Here is an 18,101-nt window from a genome sequence, read left to right as displayed (position 1 = left end):
AATGTGGCATGAATCGACTTCATACGACATATTTGGATGTGCACAAGTGTGAATGAAAGTGGACTGTGGTGGATTTAAATTTTTTGGATGAAAATTATTGGGATTAAAAAAAACAAACATTTGTGTAACAACCTGAATTTCGATCTATTACTCACATAAAGCTATCATATGACTTAAGGATTTATATATATACATACACGTACACACACACACACACACACACACACACACACACACTGGTGGCCAAAAGTGTGGAATAATGTACAGATTTTGCTCTTATGGAAAGAAATTGGTACTTTTATGCACCAAAGTGGCATTCAACTGATCACAATGTATAGTCAGGACATTAATAACGTGAAAAATTACTATTACAATTTGAAAAAAAAATTCAGAACTTCTTAAACTACTTCAAAGAGTTCTCATCAAAAAATCCTCCATGTGCAGCAATGACAGCTTTGCAGATCCTTGGCATTCTAGCTGTCAGTTTGTCCAGATACTCTGGTGACATTTCACCCCACACTTCCTGTAGCACTTGCCATAGATGTGGCTGTCTTGTCGGGCACTTCACACACATCTTACAGTCTAGCTTATCCCACAAAATCTCAATGGGGTTTAAGATCCATAACACTCTATCCCAATTATCTGTTGTCCAATGTCTGTGTTTCTTTGCCCACTCTAACCTTTTCTTTTTGTTTTTCTGTTTCAAAAGTGGCTTTTTCTTTGCAACTCTTCCCATTAGGCCTGCACCCTGAGTCTTCTCTTTACTGTTGTACATGAAACTGGTGTTGAGCAGGTAGAATTCAATGAAGCTGTCAGCTGAGGACATGTGAGGCGTCTATTTCTCAAACTAGAGACTCTGATGTACTTATCCTCTTGTTTAGTTGTACATCTGGCCTTCCACATCTCTTTCTGTGCTTGGTAGAGCCAGTTGTCCTTTGTCTTTGAAGACTGTAGTGTACACCTTTGTATGAAATCTTCAGTTTCTTGGCCATTTCAAGCATTGTATAGCATTCATTCCTCAAAACAATGATTGACTGATGAGTTTCTAGAGAAAGCTGTTTGTTTTTTTGCCATTTTGGACCTAATATTGACCTTAAGACATGCCAGTCTATTGCATACTGTGGCAACTCAAAAACAAACACAAAGACAATGTTAAGCTTCATTTAACGAACCAATTAGCTTTCAGCTGGGTTTGATATAATGGCAAGTGATTTTCTAGTACCAAATTAGCAATTTAGCATGATTACTCAAGGATAAGTTGTTGGAGTGATGGCTGCTGTAAATGGGGCCTGTCTAGATTTTATCAAAAATTACTTTTTTTCAAATAGTGATGGTGCTGTTTTTTACATCAGTAATGTCCTGACTATACTTTGTGATCAGCTGAATGCCACTTTGGTGAATTAAAGAACCAGTTTCCTTTCAAAACAGCAAAATCTGTATATTATTCCAAACTTTTGGCCAGTGTATATCAGTGTTGGGGAGTAGCTAACTACATGTAGCGACGCTACTAGCTTAACTAAATTTTTCAGTAGCTTGACAGTAGCTCAGCTGCTTTTAAAACAGAGTAGCTTTTCCAGTAGCAAACTACTTTTTCCAGCAAGTAGCGGTGTAGCGTGACCAAATGCTACATCATATTGGTCAGATTATAACTAATAACCTTCCTTATTGCGTAGAAGCCAAACTTATACCGGCAAAACGTCAGACGATCTGGCAGCATATTTCTGTCTGCTGATCAGAATCAGGCAGCATTGTGTCTTCTTTTGTAATGGCAGATCACAAACAAAAATAGTGAATTACCGCCATCTACTGAGAGCTTATTACAGCTCACTTGGATAAGAAGAGATTGTCTGATGGTTATGTAAAGCGAGCAACCACAGTTTGTTTACCTTTACAAGACGTACAGGGGCAGGTAAATCTGAAAATGATAAAAGAACACTTCTTCTATGTAACAAAGAATGTTTCAGACACTTTGTTCTTAATAGATCACACAACAGTATATTTACCTTTACTATTTTAAATAAAATAATTCAAAAAGTTATTATTGCCTTTTGAGGGATTTTGTTTCTGTTCTAAATATGTTTATTTCGCTTCTCATCATCTGTGCGTTATTGGGAGCAGCGAGTGAATTATTATTATAATATTTATAAATATACAGTATATGTTATTATAATAATTACTATCATGCAGAACTATTTGATTTCTCCATTTCTTAGCATTTAATTAACTATTATGTTAACATAAAATAAATAAAATGATTGGTAAAAGAAATCATTTATGGCATGTATTATTATGCAACAATCTAGGATGACCATCCGTCCACTTTTTTTGGACCTGAACAAAGTGAACAAATATTTGTAGAGCAACCTATTTATGTGACCTATAAAGCTGGCACTTGCATGTCAATGGCAAAAAAGTCAGAAAATACAATGAGTCTTTATTCACATATTATGTGGCAAGAACAAAAAATGCCAGCCCAAGGAGAGTTTGTCATAAAAGTTTGATCTTTAGGGAAGTAGGCTACACCTGGCCACAGCAGGACTGAAAAGTGTGAATTTGTATTTTATTTTATGGCCATTATTAACGGTATTAATGTTTTTAAATTTAATTAAACACATTAAATGTATTTAATTAATAAATGCCATTAGTGTAAATTTTGTTATTAATATTATTGGTTTGATAGTAACATAAAAAAATGCCTCATTAAGTAGCTTCAATGTAGCTAGCTACTCTTTGATAATAACTTGTAGTGTAGCTAACTACTTTTTCAAAAGAGTAGCTTTACTGTAGCTTAACTACTTAAAATTTTGAGTAGCTTGTAGCTTGTCAGACTACAGTTTCAAAGTAGCTTCCCCAACACTGGTGTATATATATATATTGCACAAGTCATATGGAATGCTTTTATGGTAATTTTATTGTGCTTTTTGCTGTTTTTGGAGCTCAACAACCTCAGCCCCCTTCACTTTCATTGTATAGAAAAGAGCAGCCAGGACAGTTTACACTAATATATATATATCATATATTCATATATTTTATATATTGTGGTCCATGGAAGATAAATAGTCTTTGAGGTTGAGTTAATGATGGTGGGATGTTTTATAAACTATTGCTTTTTAAGTGTTTGATTGTATATCAAACACTTAAAAAGACTTAGTATGTATACTATATAGTCCTCATTGGAATATTTATGATGTGTATATTAAACCATATATATATATATATATATATATATATATATATATATATATGTGTGTGTGTGTGTGTGTGTGTGTGTGTGTGTGTGTGTGTGTGCTAACTGGCTCAGATATTTGCATTCCTCAGAGTAGCCTGGTTTTGTGCATTATCAATGCAAATGATGGGTACAATGAATAGTCTAATTATGTTGCATAAATAGGGCTCTTGAGAGCAAAGCTGTTGTTTTAAAGGCAGAGGCAAAGGCTTTCCATGTAATCTGTTTAATCCTTGTCCTTTTAAATTAGGAATACATTTAACACCCATTTTATTCAGTGAATATAGCCAAGAAGATGTTGTAATAGTTTGGATTTAATTGCCGGTGGCATTTTGATATCTAAATCAGTAATTACATCCTGCCTGTCCAGCAATACCAGAAATATTAGATTCTTTATAATATGTCAACACTGACTAGTGCATGTCATTATAAATCTGACTACAAGGTCAGAAGCACTTTATCTCTGACCCAAAGGTTAAACAAGAAATACAGTAGATGGTATATGCTCTCCTGCTAACATTTCTTTTTTTCTGGTATCCTCAGCAATAGAGAGTTTGAAAGTGTGGAGATGAATAAGCTGCGTCAGAGCCTGAGCAGAAACAAGCCCACCTATATGCCGGAAGCCAGCCGCCCACACCAGTGGCAGGCAGATGAGGAGGCTGTACGAAAGGGCAAATGCAACTTTCCAGTTCGGGTAAGAGACACACACACTTAATTGGCTGTTTATTGGAGTCAAAGTTAGTAATAAGTAATTTTTCCTCATTTATAAAATGTACCACTAAAGAAATTAGGAGTAATTAAAAAATATATTTTTTAAATAATGTAATGCACACTCACATAAGATGAAGACTCCAGTCCTATCAGTAGTTTTCTTTTACATGGAGCTGGGCTGCCTCATGAAGGCTGCCATGTTGTGATCACATGACCAGTTGAATACTGCTTATTTTTTCCAGTAATCTCCCTGTTATCGGACTCTTTCGCTCACAGAATAAATAAATCACCGCTGATTCAATAGTAATGACTAGAATAGAATGTTAATCAGTAAGTGAAACTATTGCTTTGGCATGAAGCTGCATCAACACAACTAGGTGTCAAAGTAGTGATGTGCACGAGTAATCGATTAATTAGTTCTCCATCAGCTAGTCGGCTATTAAAAACTTTACTCGAAAATAGTAAATAGATTTTTCTTTGCTCATTTGCCTTCCATGAGCAGTGCTGATTTATTCTGTACTTTCCCTCTGAATCTCTCACCAGATTTTGCAGTTACAATTGAGTCTGCTGTGGGTTGCTGTGGATGTGTTTTGTTGAGGTGTTAGATGAGAGATAATGTATGATAGCATCTGTGCTTTTGAAAGCAAAGCTTAGTATAGCACTAGCAATACTTGTAACATTTTGATTCTTATTCAATTCTGCTCTATTGATATTCAGTTCTTGTTGGAGTCATGCAAACTAATTCGGACGAGGATATACTTTTATGGTGGAAAGAAACTGCGAAGCGGTACGAGAAACTCTGAAGCTTATCAGACGTGTTTATGCATGTGTGCGTGTGTACGTGCGAGAGAGGGAGAGAGAGAGATCTGTGAGAACAGGCATGTTTCAATGGAGAAGTAATGCAAAAGCAACTAATGACAGATAAAAATAACCATGATGGAAACTTTACAACTCATATCCATCCGAGTGATGGATAATTTGTATTTGGAGAACAGCCTCTAACTGGCGAATCTCTAAAATTCTCTAAAAATTTGTAATGGTTGACACATTTTTTACAGGCATATAATTTTAACCGGTATATCAATGGATGAGCTTAATCCTGGAACAGTGAACAAACATATTGGCCAATAAGGGGACAGCTTGCTCACATGTGACTTTTATTAACATTGAGTTTTGGTCCGTTTTGAAATGTTACCTTGTGAAAGCGAACCAAACCAAGAAGAAAATGCAATATTGTAACAATTTAGTCCCCGTTTCGGAACAAAGCAAATGGTCTACAGGTCTGAAAATGCCCTTAAATCTTTATTTAAAAAATATATATATGTTAATGCATATTGTTCATTTAATTGTTTTCCCCAAAAGAAACACGTAGTTTGTTGAATTCACCTTATTTTGAAACCATTCTTGTTAACGTTTGTGAATAAAACAAAATATAAAGTTCCCGTGCGTGTCATACTTTTTATTTTTAACTTATATTTTAATCTACGAGTAACTGATTACTCATTTTTTTTGTGGGTTAGAGTACTTGACTACAACATTTAAAAAAAATGCCCATCACTAATGTATAGCCACGTCCACACTAATACATTTTCAGTTGAGAATGCATTGATTTTGCCACGTTTATGCCTCTCATTCGCACTGGAATGGAGACTTTCGAAAACACTCTCTAGTACCATATACTTTGGAAATTGATGACGTTATAAAGTGGAAAACTTTTCAACCAAAATGTTAGTGTGCATGTGGCCTAAGTCAAAGACAACTGCCATAATGACCAGTGCATTGCAAACAAAAAATTACAGTGTGCACCTTTAAGACTATTCCAATTTAAAATAAGCAGATGTTTTCTAAAATCTTGATGGAAGGGTTTCCACATTCTTTCCGAGGGATGTTTACAAATATTATTGCACTATAGTATCTTACCTTGATAATTTACACAATGTTGAGGGTTATTATAGCCTTATGTACATATTGTATTATATTTTACAGCCATGCACCTACATGTTAAGTTAAGAGGGTTAATAAATACCAGAGTGCATGTGCAAATGTACAGGATATAATGATTAAGAGAATTTACTGTATTTCATCTAATACAGTATATTCAGCACATTTTACTGTTTACTAAGCATATCAGGCTTTTGCAAAATGTGTTAATGTCGATTTCAATGAAGAACCCTTTGAAAAAACAGCAGAGGATATATATATATATATATTTAGTGGGAGCTCTGATGTGGGACATTTTGTCCAGCCTAAACCAATCAAAATGACTTCACGCTGACACAATTCGTAGTGATCAGGTCAGGCTTGTGTTATGTGATTATGGTGGCCGTGAGGACAGAGGCCATTGCAGGATTACATCTCTTTCTCACATAAACTCCTGATGCCTCGGGCTGGGGAGCAAAATTAGGTTAAATGTAATTATGCAGGATCCACTGAGATAAGTCCTCCACTTTATTTAATAAGACATAACTTCTTTAGTCTTAGAGTCTCTTTTAAAATGTAACATTTCAAAATCAATCAAATATTCACATAATTAGCAATATATTATATGAAGTAGATAGAGTGGATACTACACCTTAGCATTCTATTAGCTGGATTTTGTTAATGTCTGAGGGGTTGAGTACCAAATGTACAATAGCATTAACATATTTATATGGAAATGGTACCATGGAAATATCATGGTATTCTTTGAAATACCTTGGAGTATAATGTAAATACCATGGTAAATTAATATGTTAATCATTCAGCTCTATTGTGGTATCAAAGACCCATAGTATCTGATGTTATCAAAGTACCATGGTACAGCTACCACACTTTGTTGTGTTTAATTGGTCACCGTTTAAGTTCATGCCGATGTTTGCTCAAAGCTTGGAGTCTGTAGACATTGGCCCTCAGCCAGACACATTAAGGGTGTTGGTGACTTTCAAAGCTTTCAAAAGACAATCTACATCTGGGCTGTTTCAGTCCACAGATACATTTGGTGCCATTGTAAATTTTCTCTTTTGCACTCTTGCCCTAGTATTTCTTTTAAGTAACAGTTTACATATTAGTGTAACTATTTACCCAGCAATTACATGAGTGCTAATGCTTAAACCAGCTTAAGTCTCTTGGAAAAGTTTGAAAAGTGTGGAACACCATAAACTACACCCTACTTGCATTATTTACTGTAGTTTATGAGTTTGGTTTATGTTTCACATTAGTTCAAGTCGCATTGAATTTCCCTGACGAATGCATTACAATTTGGTGTTTTGACGTATTTTCTACTGAAACAGGAAGTTGGGGCGGGACATGTCGAACAGCTTGTCTCTTTAAAAAAAAATAGCCAATAGGCTTTAGTTTACAGCCACACACACACACACATACCCCTTTCCACCGCGCTGCTGCTCATTGCCGGGGAAACTGAGAACCGATCTCAATATCGGCACTCTTTTCCATTGACTTGAGAACCGAAAGATGATCTTAGTGACAATATAAATACATAACCTGCTCACAAACGCACACAGCCGAAGCTGTTGTGCAAATCCAAAGCAGATGAATAAGAAAAACGAGTAAAAGATCAACATATTTCAACATTTTGAATCACAATACACTAAATACACTTTTGGTACTTAAACCACAAATGGTTTTTTATTTTTTTATATTTTTGTGTTACACTATTTATAAGAGAGAGGTTAAGGAATACTAAAGATTTGTTGGCTCAACTCCAAAAAATGGATGAGGTACAGGGGGTGGAATGAGGTCCCGGGTCACTAAAGACCTGAGGTATGCACTGAAGAGTTAAGAGTATAAAAAAAAAAGGAATACAAACTAAACTGCACAGTCAAAATCCACAAGTAGAACTGAATTATTACCAATAACAATTTGCTTCTACCATAATTCTTAAATCGACACGGCCCCAATTTGGAAAGTCGGGCTCAAAGAAAATCCCACTCGTAATTACACCTATTTGGTGTCGTTCATGTGCGCTTCAGTTGTAAATACGATCATTCTGACTTGACTTGAATGCACCATCTGTCATATCTGCGGAAGAGCAAGTTATGACATTTTGATTAAAAGACTACAAGGTCAATCTTTGAGACAAGACTATGTGTTTGTTAGACCAATGTCAGACAGGGGAGTATTCAGGAAAGCTGAACAAGAATTATTTTTTCAGTTCCGTTTGGTGAGGATTTACAAACATGTGCTATTTTTATAATTATAATGTGTAAAACAAAAAAGAACCTAACATCATCAAAGACACCATTCATACCATTAAAGTAGTTTGTCTCTTTAAATGCATGGCAGCATTAGGGTGTGTTCACACTTGGCAGGTTTGGTTTGATTAAAACGAACTCTGGTGCGATTGCTCTGTTAGTGCGATTAATTTGAACAATTGTGAACGCTGCCACCCGAACCTTGCTGCGCACCAAACAAGCGGACTGAGATGCCTGAATAGTAGGTCTCGGTCCATTTCCAAATGAACTCTGATGCGGTTCAACTGATATATGAACGCAGCATTGACTAAATCATCTAAACGGACCAATAACAGGAAGTAATTTGCCTAATACTGACCTCAAGCATACCTGGTTCTTCTCATCATAGGAGCTATGTTGCCCATTACAGTTCGGTAGAGGCGTCAGAACCACCGTCAGCCGTCCTTGCAGCATATCTTCGTTTGTGTCTGCAACGGAGGAATTCCTGGTGCCATTTTGACTCCTTTACACATTTTATTAGCTCTTCGTTTGTCCTCAGCTGGTAAAAATACCACCATATATACATATATAAATCCAATGAGTGTATTTAGCCCAGCAGCCAGCATTGTTTTGGATGTTCGGCAAGTTCCGTCACAAAATGTACGTCATAAAAGCTGTCCAATCAGGTTGTGACCTTATCCTGATGCCTTTTGTTTTGTATCTTTAGGTTCGATGTTAAAAATGCCAGTGTGAACGCTAAGCGAACCGGGACTAAATGTATCATTTTCTTTTTTGGTCCGGACCACGAGAACCAAGAGAACCGAACTACAAGTGTGAACACACCCTTAAAGAGTTGTAGCAGTGCCAGCGTCATTATACTGTACAGAAAATGTAAGATCCATCAGTATTGACCTCTCTCTTACATCTGTCTCATTTTCTCTTTTCTCTTTTTTATTCTTCCTGCAGTATCTTGGCCTGGTGGAGGTAGAGGAGTCCAGAGGGATGCATGTGTGCGAGGAAGCAGTGAAGAAACTAAAATTGGTGCGTATTTTCCATCTATGCAATGAAACAGTACTTGTGCTAAGAAAAGCAAATTGGCAGAAACAATGGTTTCAAATTAGACCCATTTGGAGTAAGTAAGGGATAATGTAGTCAGACAGTCATTGTTACTAAATAAACCCATTTTTTTATCACCCTGATGGGCTTTATTTTCTGACTGTGCTTAAAATTATCCCACTTATTACACTGCTTTTAATGGAGAGTACTCCACATGTCCTGCTTTCCTCATTGAGTCCATAGGCACTGACTGAAGATTTCATTTACTGTAAGCCTATGTTTCTCATTTGTTTTAAAAATCAATCTTTATTGCGCATGGCTGCTCTGTCAATGGTTATTGACTTTATTATGTCTGCTCAGTCGATAGTTATTGTCTTAAGAAAGACTGCTCTGTCAGTAGTTATATCCTAATCCTTCAAATCAAAGTACTGAATATTATTGTCAGAGCAGAAATGTATTATATGTAAGGGATAATGAACAGTCAGTCAGCCATTATCGCAAAATAAACCACAACAGGGTGATCAGGACCCCAACGCAATCCAGAGGGATCTTGTATCAAAAAGGTGTTTATTTTGCAGTAACGACTGGCTGACTGCATATTATATTATTAAACTGCTACTTAAAGGGATAGTTCACCCAAAAATGAAAATTCTCTCATCATTAACTCACTCTTATGCCATCCCAGATATGCATGACTTTTTTTCTTCTGCTAAGCATAAATGAAGATGTCTAGAAGAATATTTCAGCTCTGTAGTTCCATACAATGCAAGTGAATGGGTACCAAAAAAGTGGAGATTTACAGTAAAAAAGGACTTAAATATTGATCTGTTTCTCACCCACACCTATCATATTGCATTTGAAGATACCGATTTAACCACTTGAGTCTTATGGATTACTTTTATGCTGCCTTAATGTGCTTTTTGGAGATTCAAAGTATTGGTCACCATTCACTTGCATTGTATGGACCTGCAGAGCTGAAATATTCTTCTAAAAATATTCGTTTGTGTTCAGCAGAAGAAAAAAAAAGTCATACACATCTGGGATGGCATCAGGGTGAGTAAATAATGAGAGAATTTTAATAACATATTAATAATAATACATTTTAATAATTTGGATATTTCTATGGTGAAACTTTCATATAAGTAAGCTCTCTGTATATTTTTGTTGGGTACAATTTTTTGAATTTATTTCTAAAATATAAATAATATCAAAATGGTTACCAACTGCAACAATAATAATATACAAATATTTTATAATCTAATATAATTGCATATATTTATTTTTTATTAAATCAAGGATCTGTAGCTCTGTGGGGCAACACTTACTCTGTGTGTTGCCCTGGTCTTTGGTCCCTCAATCTTTTCATGTGTGTTCTGCTCTTTCATCCTCATGTTAGTCGTTTCCTGGTGTGTGTGTCTATACACTCCTCACTTACTCTATCTTCTTCCAAACCCCCAAAGCCTTTATCTCATTCTCCTCTGAGCTTGTACTTGTTCCTTATTCCTCCAGTCATTTCTCCTCTCTATCTCATGTCACTGTAATTTCCTCATTGTACCGCTGTCTTGGCAAAATTAGAAAGTGCCTTCTGGGCTGCCTGTTACATCAGTTGAATTGCATTAGCTCTTCTTGATTTTGCTCTTAGCTCTTCTTCCATTGCTTCTGTGCGGGTCTGCAGAGATAGGATTACCAACCAGTGTCTGGGACATTGGTGCGTTAACTTTGTACACTTTGCTGACGTGGAGTTTGCCATGTACACCTGAGTATACAGGTGCATCTCAATAAATTAGAATGTCGTGGAAAAGTTCATTTATTTCAGTAATTCAACTCAAATTGTGAAACTCGTGTATTAAATAAATTCAATGCACACAGACTGAAGTAGTTTAAGTCTTTGGTTCTTTTAATTGTGATGATTTTGGCTCACATTTAACAAAAACCCACCAATTCACTATCTCAAAAAATTAGAATACATCATAAGACCAATAAAAAAAACATTTTTAGTGAATTGTTGGCCTTCTGGAAAGTATGTTCATTTACTGTATATGTACTCAATACTTGGTAGGGGCTCCTTTTGCTTTAATTACTGCCTCAATTCGGCGTGGCATGGAGGTGATCAGTTTGTGGCACTGCTGAGGTGGTATGGAAGCCCAGGTTTCTTTGACAGTGGCCTTCAGCTCATCTGCATTTTTTGGTCTCTTGTTTCTCATTTTCCTCTTGACAATACCCCATAGATTCTCTATGGGGTTCAGTCTGGTGAGTTTGCTGGCCAGTCAAGCACACCAACACCATGGTCATTTAACCAACTTTTGGTGCTTTTGGCAGTGTGGGCAGGTGCCAAATCCTGCTGGAAAATGAAATCAGCATCTTTAAAAAGCTGGTCAGCAGAAGGAAGCATGAAGTGCTCCAAAATTTCTTGGTAAACGGGTGCAAACAGCAGATGACATTGCACCCCAAATCATCACAGACTGTGGAAACTTAACACTGGACTTCAAGCAACTTGGGCTATAAGCTTCTCCACCCTTCCTCCAGACTCTAGGACCTTGGTTTCCAAATGAAATACAAAACTTGCTCTCATCTGAAAAGAGGACTTTGGAACACTGGACAACAGTCCAGTTCTTCTCCTCCTTAGGCCAGGTAAGACGCCTCTGACGTTGTCTGTGGTTCAGGAGTGGCTTAACAAGAGGAATACAACAACTGTAGCCAAATTCCTTGACATGTCTGTGTGTGGTGGCTCTTGATGCCTTGACCCCAGCCTCAGTCCATTCCTTGTGAAGTTCACCCAAATTCTTGAATCGATTTTGCTTGACAATCCTCATAAGGCTGCGGTTCTCTCGGTTGGTTGTGGATCTTTTTCTTCCACACTTTTTCCTTCCACTCAACTTTCTGTTAACATGCTTGGATACAGCACTCTGTGAACAGCCAGCTTCTTTGGCAATGAATGTTTGTGGCTTACCCTCCTTGTGAAGGGTGTCAATGATTGTCTTCTGGACAACTGTCAGATCAGCAGTCTTCCCCATGATTGTGTAGCCTAGTGAACCAAACTGAGAGACCATTTTGAAGGCTCAGGAAACCTTTGCAGGTGTTTTGAGTTGATTAGCTGATTGGCATGTCACCATATTCTAATTTTTTGAGATGCACCTGTATTTCAGACAAAAGTGAAAAATGAAAGGGTGTAACTTAATTTTGGACAAAATCTGGCCAAAACTAAGGTGTTTTTGAGTTTGTTTCGGTGGTTCGTAACAGCTTGCCAGCGCAAGCTTTCAGGAAAACTTCTTACCGGCTGCTCAACATCTTCGTACTGCCATTGGTCCACGTCATCGGTAGATGTGACCTGGATCTGCACCTACTTTGTTGCCGACAGCTAATTCTGTTTACGTTGTTCACTAAGTTAAGATCAGTCAACGTGAACACACCGGCGTGCAGAGTTATAAGCGAGCTAATTTAAACTTAGCTACATCTTTTCGATTGTTCACGCAGAGACATTTTCCAAAATACATTGTGCATGTCGAATAAAATATTTTGTACAAAAAAGTTTTTTATAAATAAAATAAATAGAAATAAGATAGATTTGGGCAAGTACATAACAGCTAAAATCACACAAAAAATGCTTTTTTTTCAGGCTGGTCCAGCAGGTGCGAATGCACATTTTCGAGTAAATAGACGATGTCTCTTTCAAACAGTTGATTGGCTCTTCAGCTGTAAATTGGGACTTTAATTTAAACTGCTACCATATTCAGTATTGCAAATTCTACCATTCATAAATATACCAATCACCGGTCTCATTCTATAATGTCTTTGGTTTGGCATTAGGTAGCTCTCTAGAAGAAAGCTAATAAGCTTAAAACAGAAAAAAGTGAGCTGACAAAAGCTTTAAAGGTCACAGAAATGTGTTATGGCCAAAAATGATGGTGCTGTAGTGGAACAAATCAACCATTGTGCCAAAAGACAAAATTGAGACTAATGTTGTTTTAATGTTTATTCGCAGAGTGGGAAAAAAACTGTCAAGGCTGTGCTATGGGTGTCTGCCGATGGCCTAAGAGTAGTGGACGACAAAACCAAGGTAAGTCTGTGTGAGACATTTTGTTATACTGTATATTGATTGAATTCCATTAAGATTCAAATGTTAAGAGTCTTTGGTTTTTTCACACTGCACATAAATCCAGTATGTTTCTCAAATCTGATCTTTAGGACTGACTGTGCATCATTTTGCTAGTAATAAGATCTGATTGGTTGAGTCAGACAGTGTAGTCAATATCCAGTATATCTACATCAAAATGCCAAGGGACCTAAGAGTGTACCTATCATTGTGGACAGAAAACAGAAAATGATGCCTCTGATCATGTCCATGATGCATCTGGTGGACATTTTCCCCCCCAAAATAGTCACATGAAAAATGTAAATAAAAGAACTAAACAGATTTTAGTTGGATTCGCCAAAATTTATTTTTATTTCTGCCTGCCTGCCTGAACGAATCCTTTGAAGCCCTGAAAGTCTCCCAAGCCATCAATTAGCCTGCACCAAAGCAAGTCCATCAGCTAGAGAGTAGGTAGGAAACTACACAAAATATGCAGTACTAGGTTGGCAGGCCCATGAAAGACCTGTTACATGACCGTCCAGCATCACGACACATCAATTGAACCACCATCAATTTAACTTTTAAGGCCAAGGGTTCCATAGACCATGTTTGCTTACAGATTTTCTTTTTGAAGTTAAAGAGAGTAACGTAACATCCTTCCCACACACATACATGCACAAAATATCCGGCGACTTAACCAGAAAAGGTCAGAGGCCTTATGTAATGAGTTAAATTATCCACTGTTCCTTTTCAACTCACAAAATAGAAGGAAGGAAGCCCGCAAATCTTTCTTATTTTGTTTCCTGAAAGGGGCTCACACTCAGCCAGCCATCCATTGCCTCAATATGCCCTTCTTGTAATCCTGCCGTATGCATATGAGTCAGCACAGCCACCTAATCCTTCCTGCTTCTGTCCCACAAATGTCTCCAAATGCCACCTGCGTTCTCTGCCCCTCCTCCTTTCCTAGCTATTTTACACAGCTTAAAGAGAAAGTTCACCCAAAAAATGTAAATTCTCTCATAATTTACTTACCATTCTGTTCCATTTGTTGCGCTGTGTCTATGATACAAGAACACGTTCGGTCTGAACGGCCTCTAAGTCATTATACACTAATCCACAATCGTTCTTTCTGCAAATCTCATTTGCTCTTCCAGATATTCAAATTTTGCAATGCAATTGGTAAAGCCCAGAGAATACTTCGGTCAGATGCGAACGCTGAATGTCCACGTACAGGATGCGTGACGCAAATCATCATCCTCATCAGCAGAGTTCTGGAGCACTGAAATTTGCGCAGCTTGATTTTTCTAACTGTGCGTCTATGAATGCGCAGAATGCACATGCACTTGGAGTTATTTGCACTAATTAGTGGGTCCACAAGATGGCAACACTCACATTTGAGCCATTGCTGGCACCAAGAAACACTAGAAGAAGATGTAATCAGAGCTAAACTTAAGAAGATGAAGGTTTAAACAACAACAGTGGATGTTCAAATCAAGAGCTCCTTAAGAGAAATAGTCCAGTGTCTCATAGCAGTTGTAGCACACATGCACCAATTGGCTGTTTATGTGCACAGTTATATGGAGTACATTTTGACTGGACCGCATTTGACTGTATGCAGACGCTGAGAGTTCACGTCAAATAGAAGTATACCTAAGGCTAAATTTTGGTCTGTTTCTCACGAAAAGCTACTGTATGGCTTCAAATGACTTCGAATATAGCACACAAGCTGTATTGACTGATTTTATGGTCATTTTTGGAGCTTGGCAGTAACAAAAACAGTCCATTTTCATAATATGATGTTCACCAAAATAAAGAAAATCATATAGATTTGGAACAAAATCAGAGTGAGTAAATGATGACAGAATTTTTTGTGTAAACTAACCCTTTAAGATTAGTTTTTAAGCTTAGTTTGACAATGCTCATTATCTAGTGAAAGGGTTTTTGATTAAAAGGCCAGACTGCCCATTCCTGACAAGTGTGAGATGAGTCAGCAGTCTTGGTCTCTGTTCTTCCCATCCGCCATAAACCCCCCGTTTCCCGCCCAGAACACATTCATCCATGACGAATCTTTTACGGCTGTAACAGGGCCCCTTTAACCAGTAATCGTCTGACAATGAATGGGCCCCTCTCTTCTTTCTGTTCTTCTTGTGCCTCTTACTCATTTAGAGAGAGCTTCACTGCAGCATGTGACCCCACACCTACCACTTCTACATTCTTCAGCTCATTTATTATGTACTGACTGTGGCCCCCTGACAGGAAAACAGTAGCCACTGTTACAGTGGGAGGCCAAGGCTACAGAGAAGCTTTAATCATTTTAGAAAATCAAGGAGATGGGTAGAATGACAGGAAGAAGTGAACTGATAACAGTGAATTGTAGTTGGGTCAATTACAAATAAGGATGTTGAAATTGAAAAGGAGAAGTCTTTATATATATATACACAGTGCATCCGGAAAGTATTCACAGCGCTTCACTTTTTCCACATTTTGTTATGTTACAGCCTTATTCCAAAATGGATTAAATTCATTATTTTCCTCAAAATTCTACAAACAATACCCCATAATGACAACATGAAAGAAGTTTGTTTGAAATATTTGCAAATTTATTAAAAAAAAAAACGAAAAAAAAAAAAAAAAAAAAAATCACATGTACATAAGTATTCACAGCCTTTGCTCAATACTTTGTTGAAGCACCTTTGGCACCAATTACAGCCTCAAGTCTTTTTGAGTATGATGCTACAAGCTTGGCACACCTATTTTTGGGCAGTTTCTCCCATTCTTCTTTGCAGGACCTCTCAAGCTCCATCAGGTTGGATGGGGAGCATCAGTGCACAGCCATTTTCAGATCTCTCCAGAGATGTTCAATCAGGTTCAAGTCTGGGCTCTGGCTGGGCCACTCAAGGACATTCACAGAGTTGTCCCGTAGCCACTCCTTTGTTATCTTGGCTGTGTGCTTAGGGTCGTTGTCCTGTTGGAAGATGAACCTTCGCCCCAGTCTGAGGTCCAGAGCGCTCTGGAGCAGGTTTTCATCAAGGATGTCTCTGTACATTGCTGCATTCATCTTTCCCTCGATCCTGACTAGTCTCCCAGTTCCTGCCGCTGAAAAACATCCCCACAGCATGATGCTGCCACCACCATGCTTCGCTGTAGGGATGGTATTGGCCAGGTGATGAGCGGTGCCTGGTTTCCTCCAGACATGACGCTTGCCATTCAGGACAAAGTGTTCAATCTTTGTTTCATCAGACCAGAGAATTTTGTTTCTCATGGTCTGAGAGTCGTCCAGGCGGGCTGTCATGTGCCTTTTACTGAGGAGTGGCTTCTGTCTGGCCACTCTACCATACAGGCCTGATTGGTGGAGTGCTGCAGAGATGGTTGTTCTTCTGGAAGGTGCTCCTCTCTCCACAGAGAAACGCTGGAGCTCTGTCAGAGTGACCATCGGGTTCTTGGTCACCTCCCTGACTAAGGCCCTTCTCCCCTGATCGCTCAGTTTGGCCGGGCGGCCAGCTCTAGGAAGAGTCCTGGTGGTTCCAAACTTCTTCCATTTACGGATGATGGAGGCCACTGTGCTCATTGGGACCTTCAATGCTGCAGAAATATTCTGTACCCTTCCCCAGATCTGTGCCTCGATACAATCCTGTCTCGGTGGTCTACAGACAATTCCTTGGACTTCATGGCTTGGTATGTGCTCTGACATGCACTGTTAACTGTGGGACCTTATATAGACAGGTGTGTGCCTTTCCAAATCATGTCCAATCAACTGAATTTACCACAGGTGGACTCCAATCAAGTTGTAGAAACATCTCAAGGATGATCAGTGGAAACAGGAGGCACCTGAGCTCAATTGTGAGTGTCATGGCAAAGGCTGTGAATACTTATGTACATGTGATATTTTTCATTTTTTTATTTTTAATAAATTTGCAAAGATTTGAAACAAACTTCTTTCATGTTGTCATTATGAGGTATTGTTTGTAGAATTTTGAGGGAAATAATGAATTTAATCCATTTTGGAATAAGGCTGTAACATAACAAAATGTGGAAAAAGTGAAGCGCTGTGAATACTTTCCGGATGCACTGTATATATATATAATTTGAAACACATTTGCCAAGTATTTTTAAATCTTTTTAAATCTTTGTATTCATGTTGTTTGAAAAACATTTATGCCATTTTCAACAAAAGCTTTGATTTAGTGACTTGTCAACTGCTGAAATCATCAAGTAAAAAGTGATAACATATTTTCCTTACACCTTGAATACATATGATGATCTTAAAAAAAATGCAAATATATTTTTCAGTGCAAAAGCTAAATATTTTTATACAAAATATCAATATTTCTATTTAATATCAGAAATAGTTAGAGTGGTATCCACACTGAAACTTATGAAAACTCTTAACGCCCCTTACTGCGCATGTGGCAAAATCACCGTTCCATGTACGTCCTGATTATTTAATTATCCATGTGTTCCTTCGCCAGTCAGCAATTCCGAGTAAACTTCCTGTCGCCTTTAAAAGAATGCAATGTAAGACTGGGTGATATGGCCAAATATATATCGATATTTATCACAATATACATTTCATACCATTAATGGGGAAGAAAATGCATTCAACATGTTAGTTAGACCTCAAGAATGAATGTAAACATAACTTGTTTGTTTACAAGTAAACCCCAGAGGGTAAGCTACCTTTAAAGTATTCTCAGTTTAGGATTTAATCCTACATAAGGAGGGTTTTCAATTAAATTTCACCAATTTCATCACCTTCAGCTGATGTTTGACTCCAGTGAAAGACTTTGTGACGCTCCACACTCCAGCTCAGTAGGTGGCAGTAATGCACCATAAGCTGGATTTCCGATTGCCAATAAACATCACAAGT

General features: G+C 37.7%; 1 protein-coding gene across 3 annotated transcripts in view; it reads left to right on the top strand.

The window, feature by feature from the left end:
* Positions 1-18,101, top strand: part of LOC127422453 (numb-like protein) — a 91,098-nt gene that overhangs the window by 61,642 nt on the left and 11,355 nt on the right. For all 3 annotated transcript variants that reach the window (XM_051665977.1, XM_051665976.1, XM_051665978.1), the window contains exons 2-4: positions 3,770-3,920; positions 9,073-9,147; positions 13,145-13,219. In XM_051665977.1, coding sequence (XP_051521937.1) covers positions 3,795-3,920; positions 9,073-9,147; positions 13,145-13,219 — 276 coding nt within the window. In that variant the 5' untranslated portion in view covers positions 3,770-3,794. The remainder of the gene's footprint in view (positions 1-3,769; positions 3,921-9,072; positions 9,148-13,144; positions 13,220-18,101) is intronic.

This window comes from Myxocyprinus asiaticus, chromosome 31 (genome assembly GCF_019703515.2).
Source record: "Myxocyprinus asiaticus isolate MX2 ecotype Aquarium Trade chromosome 31, UBuf_Myxa_2, whole genome shotgun sequence".
NCBI classification, from domain to species: Eukaryota; Metazoa; Chordata; class Actinopteri; order Cypriniformes; family Catostomidae; genus Myxocyprinus; species Myxocyprinus asiaticus.
The sequence above is the reverse complement of the archived record's forward strand: the minus strand, read 5'-3'. Positions and strand labels throughout refer to the sequence as shown.